The sequence below is a fragment of the Arachis hypogaea genome, chromosome 4 (assembly GCF_003086295.3).
Source record: "Arachis hypogaea cultivar Tifrunner chromosome 4, arahy.Tifrunner.gnm2.J5K5, whole genome shotgun sequence".
Lineage (NCBI taxonomy): Eukaryota > Viridiplantae > Streptophyta > Magnoliopsida > Fabales > Fabaceae > Arachis > Arachis hypogaea.
In genome coordinates, this window is record NC_092039.1 from 10496575 (window position 1) to 10518383 (window position 21809).

Here is a 21809-nt window from a genome sequence, read left to right on the forward strand (position 1 = left end):
TATTTTGTTGTGTATAAAATTTTTTATTTTTTTATTTAGTTTTATTCATATGAATTTTACTTATTTTTTACTGTAATTTTTTTATTCATATGATATACGTTGTTAGTTGTAATTATTATATACTATGATTGTATGAATTTTTTTTTTCATTTTTATTGTACTTCTTATTGTATTTTATTTTTGTTTTTATTATATACTAATTATAAATAACAAAAGAGTCATAAATAATAAAAATTTATAGTCCAAAATGATACTAAATTAAAGAGTACTAGCGATACTAAAAAAAATTATAAAACATTTTTTTGTTTAACAATTGGCATTATAAAATATATAATACTCTCTTTTATATTTTTATTTTTTATTGTATTTATTTTATATTATTTTTTTTAGTGTTTTGTTTCTCAAGTATATTATTATTTTTTAGTTCATATGAATTATTTTTAACCTTTTATGTTCTAAAAAAATTATTTAAATTGATATATTTTTTAGTAATTTTTCATTTAAAAATAATTTTTTAAATAATATAATCTAAATAACATTTTTTTATTATAATCTATTTTAATATAAAAATTGTCAAACATAAATCACCTTAACACAAACTTACTTTAATTTATAAACTGTAATCAAAATACATAGTTAATATTCAAATTCCACCTATATTCTCAGACAGTAACACTCTAGTAAATTTTTCTACATCACTCGTTTTCTGTATTAATTAACTATTCTTCTTTTATAATTTTTTTTGCCAAAAACCAAGTGTTCAATACTTATTGATCGGTCAACCTTCTAACCATCCTTTTCTATGCCATCACAGAATATAAAGCGATACTGCCTTGGTACTTGGCAGATGGCCTCTATATTAATTAACTGATTTTTTTGAATGAAAAGAAATTTGGGAGTATTTAGTTTCTGTGCCTCTACTTCTCTAGTCTCTTTTAATAGGTTTGAGTTGTGAAAAGATTAAACAAAAAGAAAGATAATAGAAATAAAGAAAGTTACAGCGCAGGTAGAAGCCGAAAGAGTAAGCAAGATCGCTCTCGCGACAAACAAGAAGAACAAGTTTTTGATGATGAATCTGTAACACTCAAAGTTTAGGGGCGTGTTTGGATTACAGTTTGCAACTGTGAATTCGCATAAAATTGATTTTACAAAATTGATTTTGATAAAAAATAAGTTTGAAATAGCGTAATTTATGTTTGACAATATTTATATCAAAATTGATTATAGTAAAATAAATGTTGTTTGGATTATATTACTCAAAATTATCTTTAAATGAAAATTACTAAAAGTAACATTAATTTAAATTATTTTTTATATACATGCAAAAACAAAACTTAACAAATATAATATAAAAAATATTTATTATATAAATAGATAAATACAATAAAAACTATGAAAGAGAGTACTATAAATTTTATAATATTAAACAGAAAAAATATTCTAAAATTTTTTTAGTATTTCCCATACTTTTTAATTTAGTATTATTTTAGACTATAAATTTTTATTATTTATGATTCGATTGTTACTTATAATTAATTTTTTATTTATTTTATCTTTTTTATAAGATCATAGTTTATATTATATAAAATTTTGATAATAAACATAGTGTATAATAATCATAATTACAAATTTACAAAATCAAAATAAAAAATAAAAAAATTAATATAAAACAAAGATAGAGTACATCAAAAAATAAAAAAATATACAGATAAAAAATAATAAAAATTTCATAAAACTAACAACATATATTATACAAAAAAAATACAATAAAAACTAAATAAAATGTATATGAATAAAATAAATAAAAAAATAAAAAATTTCATACACAACATAAATACAATGTAGTAAAAGATAGAAAAAAAAGAATTCATATGAACAAAAAATAATAAAAATATCATAAAAATTAATAAAATACTTGAAAAATCATAGTATTATAAAAAATAAAAAAAATCAACAATATTTGTCATATGAATAAAAGAAATACAATAAAATAAATAAAAAATCATATAAACAAAGTCAAACAAAAAAAATTTATAAAAAATATACATATAAAAAATAGTATAGAAAATAATAAAAAAACTCATATAAAAACATAACATCATAAATCGTAACACTAAAAATTAAAATATGAAAATGAGTACTAAAAATAATAAAAAAATTAAAATATTCAATTTGCCGGTGATTGAAACAAATATAAACGATTTTGATGAAAAAAATGGAAGGAAGAACTATGAAAAAGTAGAAAGAACTACAAAAAATTATATCATTTTTTATAGAAGAAAATGAAGAGTAAGGTTGGTAAAAAAGAAATAAATTTCTCAATTACGTGAAACGTAAAAGCTACAAATTTTAGCTTCTTCTCAACGTGGGTTTAGAAGCAGATCATTTCTGCGTTTAGAGATAAAAAAATTACCAAACATAAAAGTAAAACTTTTAAGAAGCTCAAATGCACTTCTTTCTTCACCCATTTTGTCAACCACATCCTAAATTACAATAGTTAAAAGGGTTCTTTCAATTATTTACTTAGAGCGGGTAGGTATGGTTGCTTTTTTATTTTCAAAAGGTCAACACAGCAAAAATAGCTAATAGAGGAGGTAAAAATTTTAAAACATAATTAGATAACTATGATTAGAATGTGGTTTTTTTCTAATTCAATCGATTGTTCATGTTACCAAATCGATTGAAAGCTTTAAAGCAATATGAGGTCTCATAATTCAATCGATTGGTTGTGTTACCCAATTGATTTAAGTCTTCAAAGCAATATGGATTTTCACAATTCAATCGATTGAATTGTGCACTACTTTATATGTTACGCCGTTCTCAATTTTTCTACTTGTGTTTATAAATTATTATTTTATTATCCATCTATCTTATCTTTAAAATTATATTTTCAATTTTTAAGTTTTTATTTTGATTTAGATACTCTAATCTTATCTTTTCTTTAATATTAAGATTATAAATTGGTGAATACAGAACTTTCACTCTCAACCTTAGCTCTTTTTGCATTTTTAGTTCTAGCCATTTTAGGAATATTAGTTCGATGGATTTTGTAGAGATTTGGATGAAGATTAATAATATGTATGTAGTTTGGAGTGGATGTTAATGAGATTGGAGAAGAGGAAGAAAGAAATTTTCTGGATTTAGAGAGAAAAGAGAGGTTATGCAGAAATTGAGTTGTGAAATTTAAAAAGGGGAGGAAGGTTAAACATGGATGATTATCAAGCTTAATATATAGCGCATATCAAAATTCAATCGATTGTATTATTATACTAATCTATTGAATGCAGGAAAAAACCTTATTCACGTCACATTTAAATTGATTGAATACTCATACCAATTGATTGAATTGGAAAATACCATTAGTTCGCGTATAAACTTCAATCTTATATTATCAAACCAATCAATTAAACTTTCATATCTCATTTTAATAGCATAAGTCAATCAACTAGATGATAGAATCAATCGATTAAATTAACTAAACCCAAATTGTTTTGAACAAAAGAAATTATGGTACTGCCGGAGCAAACAAGAGTTGTCCAAGTTGATACCAAGAAATTCCATTTTCTGCTTTAATATCTCCACTTTTGGAACACCAAGGGCATTATTGTCCACAACTTGCTCCACACCATCTTCAAAAAATTCAATGCAAACATTCATAGCACAGAAACCAAAAATATCAAACAAAATTGTCATATCTTGGCAGAAGAATAAAAACATAATGAAGGTATTTGTCTGCCCAGAAAATTAAAGCGAATAAAATGGAGAGGAAGGGGAAAAAGATATTCAGGGAAAGTTAGAAGAATAAGAGGTACCTGGAAAAGAGGAAACTTTGGTGGCCTGAGACATTGAATGGCGCCAAATAGTACTTCCTCTTGGTGACAATGCTACATAGATTCTTGGGAGTATCTTGAATAAAAGGGTTGGGTGAGGACTACAAAGCCACATTTGAATCATTGACATGTTTGATTTTGAGTGATTTATGTTTGGTCATTTTTGTATTAAAATTGATTATAATAAAATAAATGTTGTTTGGCTTATACTATTTAAAATTATTTTTAGATAAAAAATTACTAAAATAAACCTCAATTTAAATAATTTTTTAATATTATTCTATTATTTTAAATTAAATATTTAAATAGATCTTATTAGTTAATTTTATAATAAAATTAATATTTACTTATTAAAATAAAAATAACACATAAAAATAGATAAAATATATTTTTAGATAAAAATAAAACAATATAAATTTTAGATATATATATATAAAAGAATATTTAATTAAATATGTTATATTTTTTTAAATATTAACTAAAAATATACTGTAGTATTTTTTTACATCGTATTTTTATTCTAGTACTTTCAATAATCTTATTCTTAATATTAATTTAGAATCCAACGTTTATGATTTTATTATTATTTATAATTAATTTTTTATTTAATTTATTTTTTTAATGGAACCATAATCTATATTATAAAAAATTATATTAAAACATAGTATATGAGAATTACAATTATAAAAGAGAGTACTAAAAATAATAAAAAATTAAATATTTATTTTATAGTAATCGAAACAAATCTAAAAATTCTTGATGATCTTTTGTATAGTATATTTTTAGTATTTTTAGTACTCTTTTTTTAGTATGCTATAATTTTTTACTATTATTATTATTTACAGTTAAATTTTTGTTTAATTTACTTTACCTAGTAGAATCAATAAATCATATTATAAAAAGATAATAACAAACATAATACACAAAAATCACAATTATAAAAGTGTATAATATCAAACAAACAGTTAAAAAAATAAAAAATAGAAAAATAGAGCTCATATAAATAAAAATAATAAGAATTTCATAAATAATATAATAACATACATGAAGGATAAAGTTGGTAAAAGATAAATAAATGGTTAGTATCTATAGCTAAAAGTCCTTAGAAAAACGCAGAAGTTAAAAATAATTGCTTCTTGTAAATGTTGGTTTTGGTAGCAAAATCACTTCTGCGTTCATAAAAAAAATTTTGCCAAACCAAAAGTTAAAACTTTTAAAAAGTCTAAATTTACTTCTTCTCTTTCAACGAGTTTCCCAAACACACCCTACTACTACTACATGAGTTCTATATTCTATGCTTAAAACTCGAACGCTGATGACCAAAAAAAGAAGAAATCATACAAATAGAAAGGTTTAATTCTTCGGTAAATTTCTAAGTTACTCTTAATTTTATAATTAAATTATTTTTATATAAAAAATATTAAAATTAATAAAATACTTTCTACAAAATATATATTGTCCAAAAAATCGATGCCAATAAGGCAATAATGTTAAAAAAATTATACTTTAAAATTTTCAGAATAAACAAAATTATTTATTATCCTATTTTTAGTTTTTATAATTTTTAAAATAAACAAAAAATAAGACAATAAATTATTATACTTTATAATTTTAACTTTTACATTAAAAATTTTGAATATATATCATTCTGCTATTTGAATGATTTTATTTCTTCAACTTATTAAGGGGCTACAAATTAATACAAATTATTTATATTAATTTTATGTCATTTGATAATAAAAAATGGTAGGCAAATTTTTTTTAAAAGATTATTTTAAGTAAATAAATCTAAGATAATTTTATTATAAAATTATGTTATATTATTTAATTTTCAATAACTCAATTTTAATACATTAGAAAAAATGTTCAATTGACACTATCAAAAAAACAATTTTAATCAAAATTAAAACTAAATCCGGATCATTGGAATATGCTATGTCATGGATGAATCTATCCATCGTAATAATCGAGCATGAAAGTCAAAAGTGTGAAAATAATTATGGTAAGTGGTAACAATACAACGTCAAATTTAAAAAGTGCAAAAATAATTGTTAATAGAATTTTTAGAATTGATGAACACAGTGTAAAATTCATTGTGAATTGACATTAGATTATTTTGTAAATAGAATTTTAAATAAAAATTATGAATAATTAGTTTATTTTTTAAAAAAAACACTTCGAAATCTAAAATTATTCTTAGTCTTTTTATATCAAAAAGTAAAACAGAAAATCTTAAATAATTTTTAAAAAGGCTGAATTGAGACCTGTATTTTATTTTTTATTTTTAATTAAAGTTTTTTATTTTTGTATAGATTTTTGTTATCTTATTTTTTAATATTTTTTAAAGTTCAGCATTTTATTTTTTTCTTTAGTGAATTGCATGTTTTCTTTTTATTTTTAAATTTTTTTTTGTTTACGTCATTACTAAAATTGGGATAATGAAACACCGATAAAAAAAAATGTATGTTCTTTTTTCTCTTTGAATTAATATTGTGAAACAAAACTTAAAAATTGTTAATGTATTCGGTTATTCGCTATATTACCATTGAAACAACAAATCTACTTAATATACTAAAACTGGGTTTTTCTCCGACTACTAAAGGTGATGTGTCGATCTCTCATGCCTCCATTTTTTCTCTAAAACGAATAAAATTTTTTTTCTATTCTAAATTATTTTATTGTAATTATATTGTAATTAATACTAAATAAATAATATATAATTATACTAATTTAGCAACATATCTTCATTATAATTATATCAAATCAATATTTAATGCACTATTAAACTACTTATCAATTATCAATTAAAAATACTTTTAATAATTTTAATGATAATAATAATATCAATAATAGTAATAATAATAATAATAATAATAATAATAAATCTTTGTTACCCGATTCACGTATATCAAATAATTTTTCTAAATTATTTTATAAAAAAAATATCTTTAATATAATTATATTGTAATTAATATTTAATGAATAATATATAATTATACTAATTTAGAAACATATCTTCATTATAATGGTATCAAATCAAAATTTAATGCATTATTAAAAAATTACCTTAATAATAGATAATTTACATATTTATTTTTGTTTTACTAAAGTCTATATATAGTGTTTTCCTGTGGTACATGAATCTAAATTTGAGAGACAATTCATAATTTTATATTTAGTGTTTTTTTTTACTACTTCATAGAATAAGAATGTATTCTTCGTTTTTTATTGAAGTTGATCCTTTTAAGTACAATTTATAATTTTTTATAATATCATATACTCATTCTATTATATTATTCTTTTGATAATTTTTTATTTGTTGTTACTCTAAGTTATTCTTATCGTCTAATGTTCCAGCTCGATTTTTTTTGCCACAATCATTTACAATGCATCACATCCATGAAATACTCATCGAGTTGTCTTCACTGATTCGGGTTCCAACTACATGGATGTAAGCGTTCAAAGAAGAGGCAATAGTCTCTACTTTACCGAAGGATGGTTGGATCTACTCACCTATTATGACCAACCCAATAGAATGTGGTTAAAGTTAGATTTCTTAGGAGGAGCTCGATTTTTGATTGAGGAATTGCATCCGCGGAACTTTATAGGGCAAGTTCAAGTTCCATCCCCTCCATGCTTTTTACGTCTGCCCGAAAATCTTCGAAGTGGAGCACATAATGAAATTGAATTCCCTCATTTTCAGTTCAGTTTTGCTAAATTTGTGACAAATGCAGATATGCAATTTCAATGATTGGTAATATATTTAAATTTTCTTAGTTTAAACTGTTAATTATTAGAATAACTTTTTAACATATTTTAATTTTTTCAGAAATTACTAGCTTTCTTTTGCATGCATGCAATGCCATTGAGGGGAATAAGAGTTAGTTTGGTTTCTCGGTGTGATAATTCTATATCTTGCCACATTACATGGATAGCGAATGATGAAGCTTATCTAACAAGAAGATGGTCTGATTTTGCACGAATTCTAAATATTGAAACTTATGATGTTATTTCAGTTGGTTGTCGTTATAAGAATGATTCTATACTATACGTGACTAAGGACTAGAATAGGTTCAATATTGTTTAGGTAATTTGGTTTTACTATTAGTATTTGATTAAATTATAATTATAGAATTTTAAATTATTGCCTCAATTTATATATTACGATTATTTTTTGTGAATTTTGCTATTTTTAAATAATTTAATAAAATGAAGTAGTGTCAGATATTATTAAGTTTATTTTTATTCTTTATTTCTTTATTTGTATTTTCATTATATTTGACAAAAAATTAACTTATACATATATTAAATCGTTGACCTAAAGATAATTTATTTGCCAATAAAAACAGATTTTATTTATAATTGGAATAAAATTTATTTGCCAATAATCGGTGGATAAAATTAAAATTACACCCGTGTCATATAATTATAATTAATTAATTGGTATAAAATGAAATTATACATGTGCCATCAGTAATAATCTAAATAATTATATCTTAACAAAATATAATTTGAAATAATTTATAAACAATTATCTTAACAAAAATAATTATTTAATAATTGATTTAAAAATCAATGCAAAAAATAATTATTAATAATAGTATTATTAACTGGGTAAATAATATAATTTCAAATTATTACTTGAAATATAAATAATATATGGAAATTTATTGAGTAAATCAATGATTTTGTACCTTAATAATTTGACAATTATTACTCAATTAACTAGTTAATTGAATTAGTAATAACAATTTCCAATTTCAAATTTTGTATATTAAGTAGTTATTAAAAACTGGGTAATAACGATTTACACGGAAAAATCATTGATAAATTCAATTAACCATATAGAAGATAATATACTAACAGTTTTAGTATATTATTTATGGCAAGCGAAATTATTTCCTCAGATTTTCTATTAAAATTGAAATTAGTAATAGTTTAAAAAAAGGTTTATTAATAAAATTACTAATAGTCACATTTTTATGCACAAGATATATATTTTCTATATATTATTTAAAAAATATAATGAAACATGAATAATAAATGAGTATGTTATTTCTTCGACTAGCTAATTAATGCAAAATCGAGTATCCTTTTTTATTCGATTGAGGTCATATTCTGTTTGGTGAAAGTTTCAATCACCTTAATTAAATCATGTGTTTGTGCCTTAACTTATACAGGTAGTAATATGTTACATATTATTTGGTATATCTAAGTAGTTATTTCCCATAGCGGAGATGTAAAAAATCTTATTAAGGTTTATTGCCAAATAATTAGTGGATGAATAATAGTAGATTATATTATTTTGGGAAAGTATTTTCATTATAATTATATCAAATCAATATTTAATTATGATAAAATATGTTAATTATAATTATATTATAGAATTATAATAATTACATATTTATGTTATATATTTTAATCATTTATGTACGTAAATAATTAGAAATCAAAATATAACTTATAATTACCCGTGCCATGCAAGATTAAATAAGATATATAATAACATAGATAATTTGTTACTTATGCTGATTAAATACAATAAATATATATTAATTTAGTTAAAAAAATCACTGTCTTCTATGTTTTTCTATTTATTTTTTTTAATTCATTAAATCCAATCAATTATAATAAATTAATTATATCAACTAATTAATTCAATTAATTATTTTTTAATTTATTTTTTGAATTCAATAAATCAAATAAAATTAATTATACTAATTATTTGTATTGACTAATTGATTTGATTAATTCTTAAAAATATTTTTATTTAATTTATTTAATTTATTTAAATATAACTAATTAATTATTTAATTTTATTAGGATAAATATCAAATTTTATTTCTAATATAAAAATACAAAATTTTATTCATTCCATTTTTATTTTACCACTATAAAAGACCATATATGCTAGAAGAAAATATCATTCATTTACCAATTACTCTTTCATTGGGTAGCTTTTACAACAATTATTTTTCTTCCTATGAGGCGCCGTCACAAGAAGGCAACTATCATGAACACAAATCAGCACACACTCTTCAACTCCCGTGCTCATCATTTAGAGCAATATATGATATGTTATCCATTAAGCATTTATAGACCATGGTGTTATCATATTTGCATAAATAAATAAAAAATTCATAATTAAGCTTAAGTCATTTATCTATTTGTGTGGTATATTGTAGTGTGAAATTACTTTTTGTTTGTGTTGTGCAATGATATTATAGTTTAATTTAAGCTTTTATTTTAGAATTGTGTTATGATTTTATCTCATCCTTTTTTCTTAGATATTAAGTTGATGTATTTTTATTTATTATTATTGAAGCAGATGTGATATAAAATTTGTAAAAAAAAAAAAAACTTACATTCAATTTATTTTATTGTAGTCTTCTATTCTTCTATTTTTTATTCTTTTATTCATTTTATTTTCTTTTTAAATATCATATAATTTATTATAATTTATACCAATTAATTAATTATAATTCATTATATCAGTTAGTTTAATTCATTAATTTATAATATACATGATCAAATAGATCATTTGTTACTTATACGTTTATTTTTCTAAAATCTAAATCTGAATAATTATATTTTTAGTTTTTTTATGAACAAAATATTATTAATAATGAATAATAATTAACCATTCATACTTTTAATTAAAGTGTTTGGATGATTTTTATATTTATTAATATTAATTATTGATTATTTTTTCATAAATAAATTATATTACAATTTTATGTTAGTTCATAATTGATTAATGATTAATGTTTATAAAGCTATGTTACTCTAAATTTTATATTTTATAAATATTTTATTTAAATATATTTTTTAACATAAAAATGTATTCTTTTTAATAATATCATAATTTTATATTTCTTAATTATTCTAAATGAATATTTTATCAAATACTAATTAAACCTATTCTTCCATTTGCTTTTACTAATATATTTTCTAACTATTATATAAAATTAAAATCGTATTAATAAATTTAATATTAAAGTTAATTTGGCTTTTTATTATTTAGAGTGTTTTTCAATCAATAATTTTATACTCTTTATTTTTTTTAAGTTTCATTTTGAATTTTAATTTAGTACTCAAAGGTAGTGAAATTCTATTGATACTGAAATAAAGTTACAAAAGGGTCCATAGGGTAGAATAAGTAAAATAATGTGATACCACATTGCAACATTCAAATGAAACAACTTAGGATCTAAAATGTTTATCTTTCTCTTTCTCACCGTCTATTATATTATCTATCCTATCATATAAAAATCGAATTTTTACCTTTAATGATAGAATCAACGTAGCATGCTTCTGTATTATTTTGTTTAACTCATTAAAGTCAATTCATTATGATGAATTAATTATATCAACTAATTGATTTGAATAGATATTTAAGTATCACACAATTTAAAATTATGTATATTAATTATTTGATTTAATTTTTATGATATATAAATTTTAGGAATAAATTAAAATAAGATAATTTATTACTTATTTAAATTGAATACAACAAATATAAATTTATTTAGTTAAAAATTTACTATTTTCTAATCTTCTATACATAAAAATGACAAAACAAAATTATAAAAATAATCTTTTTATCACTTTTGCTATTTTAATTTTATTTTCTTTGTTTTTTATGCATACTTTTATTTTATATTAACTTTTTTATTTAATAATAAAATATACTCATATTAGTTCTATCATATAATAATATATTTTTCTCCTATATTAATAAAAAAATTTCAATAGTTATTAACTACATCTAATAGAATGACTGAGAAGTGAGAACTACGAGAAGTTAAACCCAGGTTCAAAATGCTAAAACAAAGAAAAGAAAATAGTGAATATATGATTAGAGAAAAATGTATAATAATGACAAAATATACTAAAACTGAATTTTTTTCCAACTAATAAAAGTGAGGTGTTAATTCCTCATAAATTTATTTTTTCTCTAAAATAAAATCACTATTTTCTTTTCTAAATTTATTTTAAAAAAATATATTTATTATAATTATATTACAATTAACATTTAATGAATAATGTATGATTATACTAATTTAGAGAAATATTTTTATTATAATTATATAAAATCAATATTTAATACATTATCAACTAATAAAAGTGAGTTGTCAATTCCTCATGAATTCATTTTTCCTCCAAAATGAAAGTACTATTCTCTCTTCTAAATTTATTTTAGAAAAATGTCTTTATTATAATTATATTACAATATTACAATTAGCATTTAATGAATAATGCATAATTATAATAATTTAAAAAAATAAAAATAAAGTTCAGTAATTTATCTTCCGACTACACACGTGTATAGAATAACTTTTAAGAAGGAGTCATGTATAGTAAATACGGTCGATGATTGTAAAACTGTATACTAACATTGGTATAATATTATTTTAGGTATATATTTTGCAGGCATCAAAGAAAAGTGTTGAGTTATTTTTTAGTAGATTTAAATTATTCATTGTTTATTAGAGAATTTTGTGCATTAGAATTTTCTAATAATTTATTATTTATTTTGAGCTAATTTTGATATGTTCTTATTTGACAGTAAAACAACATATAAAAATTTGTTGGTGGGTCTAAGTATTATTAAGTTATTTAGGGTCACATTGAGTATATATGTTTGATTTATTGAAAAAAGTAGATTACTAAAACTAATTAATAACTATTTAGAGTTAATATATTTAACACTAGCTTAATAAAAAACAAATAATACATAACATGTTATATTTTTATTAATCAAATTATTATAATTTAAATTAATCTTAACAAAATAATTTAAAATTATAATTTTAATCTTATCACGTGCATGACACGGGTTAATACACTTGGAAATTACTGCACGATGAATGTGGTATATAGAGAAGTTTTTGAGAGCCTATAATAAAAAGGTAATAACAAAATGTCTTACTAAATCTATTTATTTATTAAAATTTATTACTATCACTTAAAATAATTTAGAAATTCTAAGAACTAATAGATGAATTCTTATTGTACATTAATAGTTTGAGAATATTAAAATTATCATAAAAATTGGTATAATTTTATTCTCTTGACAAACAATTTTATAATTACGTTAATCATATAATTTTATATACAAACATTGATACAATGTTATTTCATGTATATATTTTGCAGGTATCAAAGGATAGCATTGAATTGTTATTCAGTAGGTTTAAATTATTTATTGTTTATTACAAAACTTTTTGCATTAGGATTCTCTATCAATTTGTTCTTCATTTTGAGCTGATTTTAATATTTTTTTTACTTCACAGTATACCAATATATAAAACTTTGTTGGTAGATTTAAGTACTACTAGATTATTTATGGTCATATTGAGTATATATACCTGATTTATTGAAAAAAGTAGATTAAATAACTATTTTATAGTTAATACAAATATACAATTAACACTATATTAAGAAAAGAAAAACAACGCATACAAGTTATTTTTTTATTAATTAAATTATTATAACTAAAATAAAATTTAACATAACAATTTAAAATTATAATTTCAATCTTATCACGTGCATGGCACGGGTGATTAAACTTGTATAATAAAATAATCAATATATTTGAATTGATAAAATATTTTTTTAAAATAAATATAATACCCGTTGCATTTTTAACATCAAACATGACTCATCCTCTTCCCTCCATTGTTAACTCAAAACAAGAAAAATATCTCATCAAACTCAGTTTGTTAGACTCAGACAATATTTAAATTTTATAAATCATCATAAATCAATCAAATTCTACTCAATTTTATTACTTTGATTAAGTTTGTTCATATCAAATGTTTTTTTTAACTAATTATTTACATATTTTAAAAATATGCATTGAAATAATGGTGACATCTCATGATTTAGTGATGTCTTTCTTCTATACTAAATTGTTAGATTTCATTGAATATCATCCACAAACATATAACATGGAATTTTGTATGTAGCGAAATTTGTTAGGAAATTATTTTAATTTTTTAATTATTAGTGAACAATACATATATTAATTATAATTATAAATTATTTCATTTCAAATTAAATGCTAAATTGTTATAAATGTTAAATTGAATAAGTCATAATTACTTTTAATTTGGAATTAAATGAGAATAAAATCAGATATTATCTTTTAGATTTTAGATATATTATTTTTTAGACTTTAGATATTATTTTTATTTGAATTTTAAGGTTTAATGGTATCATACTCAAATATAAATAGTCTTGAGGACTTTGGTCCCTAACATATCAAAACTGTCTCAACAACTCTTTTTTCAACAGAAAAGTTGCAAACTTGTAATTCAACCACCAAAGAATACAAAAAGAGTTTAATTGAGAAATTCAGGTATGCTTTCCTATTTAAATATTTTCTTTCTTAATGATTTAACATGAATAATTCTTGGGTTAAGGAATTATGTGAAAATTCTAACAAAATTTTGTTGGAATATTTGTGTAATTTTTTATGCAAATATTTCCTATATGTAAATTTTTTTCAAAGAAAATCTCTTCCATAAATCCTACAAAAAAATTAAAATTTTAAATTTTAAATTTTAAATTCTAAATTCTTATACTTTCCCTTTTCCAAACCACCACAGAATACAAAGAGATACTGCCTTGGTACTTGGCAGATGGCCTCTATATTGATTAGCCGATTTTTTAATGAAAAGAGATTTGGGGCTATTCAGCTTCCGTGCCTCTCTCTACGTCTCTAGTATCTGTATATGAAAAGAGTAGACAGAAAGAAAGATCATAGGAATGAAGAAAGTCATAGCAGCCAGAAGCCGAAAGCGTAAACAAGATCGCTCTTGCGCAAAAGAAGAACAAGTTCCTGATGATGACGAACCTGTATCAGTCAAAGCCTCAGGTAAGAAAGGTTCTTCTGCACAAGATAAGTCCTTCAGTTTTTTCCTTTCAGACCCAGACGTCCTTGATTGCCCCATTTGCTTTAATCCTCTCACCACTCCAGTCTATCAGTGTGAAAACGGTCATGTTGCTTGCTCTGCTTGCTGCTCGCGCATTCTTGAGAAAAAGTGTGCCTCCTGCTTCTTGTCAATAGGTTCCATTCGTAGCAGAGCCTTGGAGAAAGTTCTGGAATCTATTAAAGTTGCATGCGCTAATGCCGAATACGGTTGCACGGAAACACTTCGTTACAGTGACAAATCTGGCCATGAGTCCCAATGCAACTTTGTCCCATGCTCTTGTCCACACTCAGATTGTAACTTCGTTTCATCATTCTCGGATCTACCCGCCCACTATAGAACTGAGCATGGTTCCTCTGCTAGCGCCGGAGTGAGGTTTTCGTACGGTAAGCCCTTCAAGGTCACACTGGATTCTGATGATGACGTCACTATACTTCAAGAAGTGAATGGTGAAAAGTTGTTCATAGTCCAGAATTTTGTGGCGGGTCTTGGAAATGCTGTCAGTGTTTTCTGCATTCAGCCAGAGTTATTGCCTAACTATCGGTGCCAAATTTCAGCCAAGTCAAATGGATGCAGTCTGGAGATGAATTCTTTTACCAAAAACATTCAAAACTCTGCTATGGCCAGATTGGCAACTATTCTTTCATCAAGGTTTCTGGTCATTCCAACTGATTATTTTGGTGCCGGTCAACCTCGCAATTTTGAAATTTGCATATTTAGGTCATATGAGTAGAAGATGTTTTGGTGCTACTCAGCCTTTTATGTTTTTTTGTTTATTGCATTGAGAATGACGATACTTTGAATGGAGATATTCTCATATTATATCCAATGTACATTGTCTAATCAAATACTGATAACTTATATATATGACTACACTATTTGCAAATTCAAAAATACAATTTGTATTTTAAAATCAATCACTAAAATTAGTCACTAAGGGCTCTGGCCTCTGAATTGCACTTTCATGGTAAACGACTAAACGCGATAAGAGAAGTGAAGTAGCAAGAGCAAGAACAAGAACAAAGAGGAGTTCGTACATCGCAGTGCCTCCTCCGCCTTTCCGAAAGGTAAGCACATGACAAAAATGCTTCTTTATTTTTCCGCACTTTTCATGTCGTGTTAGTTTAATTGCTGCTTGATTTCATTTCCGATTTGGTATTAAGCTAGCGTTTGCCTTTGTTTCTGTGATTTATTTGGTTGCTGTGATGAATTTTTTATTTAATCAAAGCATTTGGAATTATGCATGTAAGCTGTTTGATGAAAAGCCTCGGAAACAAGATGGGTCATTCCCGTCCCCGTTAGTATTTTAGTTGGTCTGCTGCTGCATTGCACTGTTAGTTGGTAACTGGATTTACTTGTGCTTTTTGAGCTGCCCGGAGATTCATGTAATTTTTATTCGTTCTTAATGTTCTCGGTGTAATGTAAATTTTCAGATCCCTCAAGACTTAATTTTAGTTTGCTGAGTGAATGATTTTGTGGGTTTTTATTATAAGGGACATTAGTCTTCTTAATAAAATGGATCAATTATCCTGAACAGTTTTTGGAATGTTATTATGTTAACGGGTTGATATTGTTAGTTTGGATTGAGACAATTTGGACTTATCATGAAGAGTTTTTGGAATGTTATTATGTTAAGATTTTGGTCCGCGAGATTGCCAATGAAAACAGGTTGATTGGTTAATGATTTCTGATTTTCTTTTTCTTTTTCTTTTTTCTGGGTGATCTCTGGCATGTACGATAGGTTTGCTTGTTCTTTCTTTGGAGGTTCGATCTGTTTCTCTCTTGGATGGTGAATGGGGCATTTGTTAATTTTCTGGTTATGTTTGTTTAGTGATTGGTTGTTTGTATGCAATGGTTATTGCACAGTATAATCCTTGAGGTCATATCTGTCTTGATGAATGGTAATTTATTGAAGTGAAGTTGGACTTTCTTTTCCATATATCTTGCATTCTTGTATATTGATTCTCTTTTTTATTTACTTTTTTTTTTTAAATTGTTCTGTCTTGTTTTTGTATCGATAGTATCATTATGATTGCCGTAGTTCATTGCTAACCGGAAGTATATGCTGATAAAATGCAGCATGTGGCGCTCCTATTTTAAAAAAAAAATTAAACATAAAAGTTTCAACCTAATCCAATAATGCATGTAATTAGATTCAAGTAATCAACCACTCTTGTCAATTTTTGGGAGTTGATGTGTGGTTTGATCACATTTAGGTCAAATAGAATGCTTTTGGATTATATAATATTATCTCCCATTTCTAATTTTAAATCACAATTGAGTGTTGAGGTTAAATTGTTTCAGCAACATTTTCTACCATTTTCTGCATTTCCAGCTTTTTACGATGAACTCTTCTGAGAGCATTTATGAATTATTTGTTGTTAAATTTATTAGCTTATTTATTCATTGCTCAAATTTGTGTAGCCTTGTAACTAAAAAGAGTGGTTCTGATCTTTGGAAACTTTATTGTGATGGGAAATTGCTTCAGGGGGCTATCTTTGTGGTGCAAGTGTATAACAACTTTGCTAAAGGGCATCATTTCTCAATATTTTGATTTGATTTGATGAATCACTGGTTTGATTGAACGAAGACATGAGATTTACCCACCTTTCTAGATTAATTTGCCGCACCCCTCGTCATGATACATCTAGGCCTTTGCAATGTCGTGCTTTCCAGGCTGATGTTGTTTCTGGAGATTCCAAGGCTAAACCAAAAAGGTACAAACTATTTTTCCAACTTATCAGGGACTTCAAACTAATGCAAATTATTTAAATTAAATTCATGTCATTTGATAACAAAAAATGGTGGGCAACATTTTTTTTAAAAAAAAAAAGAGTTGTTTTAAGTAAATAAATCTAAGATAATTTTATTATGAATTTATGCTATATTATTTAATTTTTAACAATTCAATTTTAATATATTAGGAGAAACTTTCAATTGACACTAACAAAGGAACAATTTTAATTAAAATTGAAACTAAATTTAAATAATTGGGATATGCTATGTCAAGGACGAATTTCTCAAGTCTCAATCATAATAATAGAACATGAAAGTCAAAAATGCTGGAATAGTTGTCAATGATAGCAATACATCGTCAAGCCAAAAAGTGACAAAATAATTGTTAATTGAATTTTTAAAACTGACGAACACATTGTAAGATTCACTGTCAATTAATATTAGATTATTCTGTAAATAGAGTTTTGGACAAAATTTGTAAATAATCAGTTTATTTCTTCTTAAAAAACACTTCAAGATCCAAAACCATTCTTAGTCTCCCTGACATCACAAAAGTAAATAGAAAATTTTAAATAATTTTTAAGAAAGCTGAATTAAAATCTGTATTCTATTATCTATTTTTTAATTAAAGTTCTTTATTTTTTTTATAATTTTTTATCATTTTCATCTTCTAATACTTTATTTTAATTTCAGCATTTTATTTTTCTTTCACAAATTGCATGTTTTCTTTTTATTTTTTAATTTTTTTGTTTACGTCATCACTAAAATTGGAATAATGAGACACCAATAAGAAGATGTCCATTTTTTTTTTTAAATTAAGATTGTGAAACAAAACTCAAAAGTTGTTAACTTATTTACTATTACCATTGAAACAACAAATTTAATAAAACAATCAATATATTTGAATTGATACGATATTTTCTTTAAAATAAATATAATCTGTTAGATCTCTAACATCAAACATGCCTCATCCTCTTTCTTCCATTGTTAACTCAAAATAAAAAAAATATATCTCATCGAACTGAGTTTGTTTTTTTGCCTCAGACAATATTTAAATTTTACAAATAATCTTAAATCAATCTAATTCTACTCAATTTTATTACTTTGGTTAAGTTTGCTTAAGTTTCTTGCCAATGAATTATAACTCAAATAGCATAATCTCTCCATACTCATTTAAAAGGTTGCGGATTCGAGTCTTTCTAATTTTGATAAAAAAAAGAGTTTTCTTAAACCAATTATTTACACAATTTAAAAATATGCATGGAGATAATGGTGACATCCCATGATTTAGTATTGTCTTTCTTTATACTAAATTGTTAGACTCCATTGACTATCATCGACAAACATATAACATAGAATTTTGTATGTACTGAAATTTTTTTCTGAAATATTTATGTAAATTTTTTATGCAAATATTTCGTATATGTAAATTCTTTTTAAAGAAAATTTGTTCCATAACTTCTATAAAAAGAAAAAAAAATAAAATTCTAAATTTTAAATTTTAAATACTAAATTCTTATATGACAATAAAAAAATTATACAAATAAAACCTAAAACCTAAATCCCAATATTAATATATAATTGATAAAAAGTTATTCTAATTTTGTGTCTTAATATAAACCACTTTATTTTAAAAAAATTTGATTTCAAACATCTATTTAACATTTTTTTTATTTTTACTATTTACTCAGTAAATTTGTTCTTCTAGTTTTTTTCTTTCTTTTCTTTTCAATCAAGAATGGTAAACTTGTTACTTTTTTTTCCACTGATTGATGTTACCTATTTAGTATTTGGATAACAAAAAAAAATTTATCATCAAATTTTATGGACTCTACGATTTTTTTGGACATATTGATGTTATTTTATTTCCTTTTTAACCTAAGTCCAAATTTCATAACATAAACCTAACTTTTTGGGGTTCAAATTCCACTTATATACCCTTGCAGTAACATTCCAGTAAATTTTCCTACTTTACTCGGTTTCCACATTAATTAACTATTCTTTTTTTTATAATTCTCTTGCCAAGTGTCCAATACTTATTGATGGGTCAACCTCCTAACCACCCTTTTCCCATGCCACCACAGAATACAAAGCATACTGCCTTGGTACATGGCAGATGACCTCTATATTGATTAGATGATTTTTTTAATGAAAAGAAATTTGGGGCTATTTAGCTTCTGTGCCTCTCTCTAATTCTCTAGTTTCTGTATATGAGTTTGAGTTGTGAAAAGAGTAGACAGAAAGAAAGATCATAGAAATGAAGAAAGTCATAGCAGCCAGAAGCCGAAAACGTAAACAAGATCGCTCTCGCGCACAAGAAGAAGAAGTTTCTGATGATGAACATGTAACAGTCAAAGCCTCAGGTAAGAAAGGTTCTTATGCACAAGATAAGTCATTCAGTTTCTTCCTTTCAGACCCAGACGTCCTTGATTGCCCCATTTGCTTTAATCCTTTCACCACTCCAGTCTATCAGGTATCTTATACTCTACTTCTCTCTCTATTCCACTGTGAAATGGATGTTATGATCCAATGACTTTATTTTCATTTCCATTGTGGTTGTAAATCAGTGTGAAAATGGTCATGTTGCTTGCTCTGTTTGCTGCTCGCGCATTCTTGAGAAAAAGTGTGCCTCGTGCTCCTTGCCAATAGGTTCCATTCGTAGCAGAGCCTTGGAGAAAGTTCTGGAATCTATTCAAGTTCCATGCACTAATGCCGAATACGGTTGCACGGAAACACTGCGTTACAGTGACAAGTCTGGCCATGAATCCCAATGCAACTTTGTCCCATGCTCTTGTCCACACTCAGATTGTGACTTCGTTTCATCATTCTCGGATCTACCCGCCCACTATAGAACTGAGCATGGTTCCTCTGCCAGCGCCGGAGTGAGGTTTTTGTACGATAAGCCTTTCAAGGTCACACTGGATTCTGATGATGACGTCACTATACTTCAAGAAGTGAATGGTGGAAAGTTGTTCATAGTCCAGAATTTTGTGGCGGGTCTTGGAAATGCTGTCAGTGTTTTCTGCATTCAGCCAGAGTTATTGCCTAACTATCGGTGCCAAATTTCGGCCAAGTCAAATGGATGCAGTCTAGTGATGAATTCTTTTACAAAAAACACTCAAAACTCTGCTATGGCTACTATTCTTTCATCAAGGTTTCTGGTCATTCCAACTGATTATTTTGGTACCGGTCAACCTCGCAATTTAGAAATTAGCATATTTAGGTCATATGAATAGAAGATGTTTTGGTGCTACTCAGCCTTTTATGTTTTTTTGTTTATTGCATTGAGAATGATGAGACTTTGAATGGAGATATTATATCCAATGTACATTATCTAATCAGATAATGAGAACTTATATATATGACTACACTATTTGCAAATAATTGGATACTCTCTCTAGACATATAGAGTCCTAATATCTAGTATCTAATCTAATAATATAATAGCAAACTGTGAATAATTTTGGTTTGACTTCCAGAAAGAAACTAATTAGGTCCACATTGAGGAAAGGGCTTAATTAAGTTATTTTTAAAAAAATAATTTTAAATAATAAATAATTATATTAAAAATAGTTTATAAATAAGTTATTTTATATTTAAATTTTTAATTTTAAAAGTATTTATTTTTTAAAAATGTGATAAATAATAATAGTATTATGAGAGACTGCTTGAATAACTTTATAAAAAACTGCAATTTAGATTTAAAAATTGAGACATTGATATTATTATTTTTTAGAAGTAAAAAACTAAAAAAAAAATATTTTAAAAAAAAAAGCAATTTTTTTATTATTTTAATTTTTAAAAATAAAAATAAAAAAAAGTTGTTATGAGTTAGTTTATATTGTAGTTGGCTTTTTAGATTTTGGTCTAATTTTGATAAACGCACTCCTTGAAAAAAGAGTTTAAATAATAAATATTTATATTAAAAATAATTTATAAATAAATTATTTTGTATTTTATTTTTTAATTCTAAATGTTTATTTTAAAATAAAAATAATAAAAAATTATTATAAAAAATATTATTTTTAATTTTTCATAAATATTTAAATAATTTTTTTTAAAAATTATAATTTAATTTTAAAAATTATACTAAATATTAACACTATATCTTTTTATAAATTAAAAATAAAAAAAATTATTTATAGACTTATCCAAACCCTTTTTGCTTATATGATGTGTTTAAAAAAGCTGGTGCATATATATTTTTTCATTTTCATTTTTACAATGGACGAATTGAAAAACAACAGAGTCTGCGACTAGTCTTAATTCGGCTTGAGCCCATTGGGCTTCTACCACCGCGCGCAAC

The 21809-nt window shown here is 24.2% G+C and overlaps 2 protein-coding genes across 2 annotated transcripts; both read left to right on the plus strand.

Annotated features, from left to right (window-relative positions):
• The first annotated feature begins 14603 nt into the window (after positions 1–14603).
• Positions 14604–15500, plus strand: LOC112796227 (E3 ubiquitin-protein ligase SINA-like 10). Its single transcript, XM_072234319.1, has one exon. It carries the CDS (start codon positions 14604–14606, stop codon positions 15498–15500), a length of 897 nt encoding a protein of 298 aa, XP_072090420.1.
• Positions 15501–15696: 196 nt separating this feature from the next.
• Positions 15697–20887, plus strand: LOC112796228 (E3 ubiquitin-protein ligase SINA-like 10). Its single transcript, XM_025838593.3, has 3 exons — positions 15697–15834; positions 17256–19976; positions 20071–20887. The coding sequence occupies exons 2-3, from the start codon at positions 19761–19763 to the stop codon at positions 20737–20739; spliced, it is 885 nt and encodes a 294-aa protein (XP_025694378.1). The 5' UTR covers positions 15697–15834; positions 17256–19760; the 3' UTR covers positions 20740–20887.
• The last annotated feature ends 922 nt before the right edge of the window (positions 20888–21809 follow it).

Excerpts from the sequence above, each read along its gene's own strand:
- LOC112796227 (XM_072234319.1), top strand. The coding sequence starts at position 14,604 with ATGAAGAAAGTCATAGCAGCCAGAAGCCGAAAGCGTAAACAAGATCGC.
- LOC112796228 (XM_025838593.3), top strand. The coding sequence starts at position 19,761 with ATGAAGAAAGTCATAGCAGCCAGAAGCCGAAAACGTAAACAAGATCGC. Across the intron at positions 19,977-20,070 it reads TCACCACTCCAGTCTATCAG|TGTGAAAATGGTCATGTTGC; the intron begins GTATCTTATACT and ends GTTGTAAATCAG.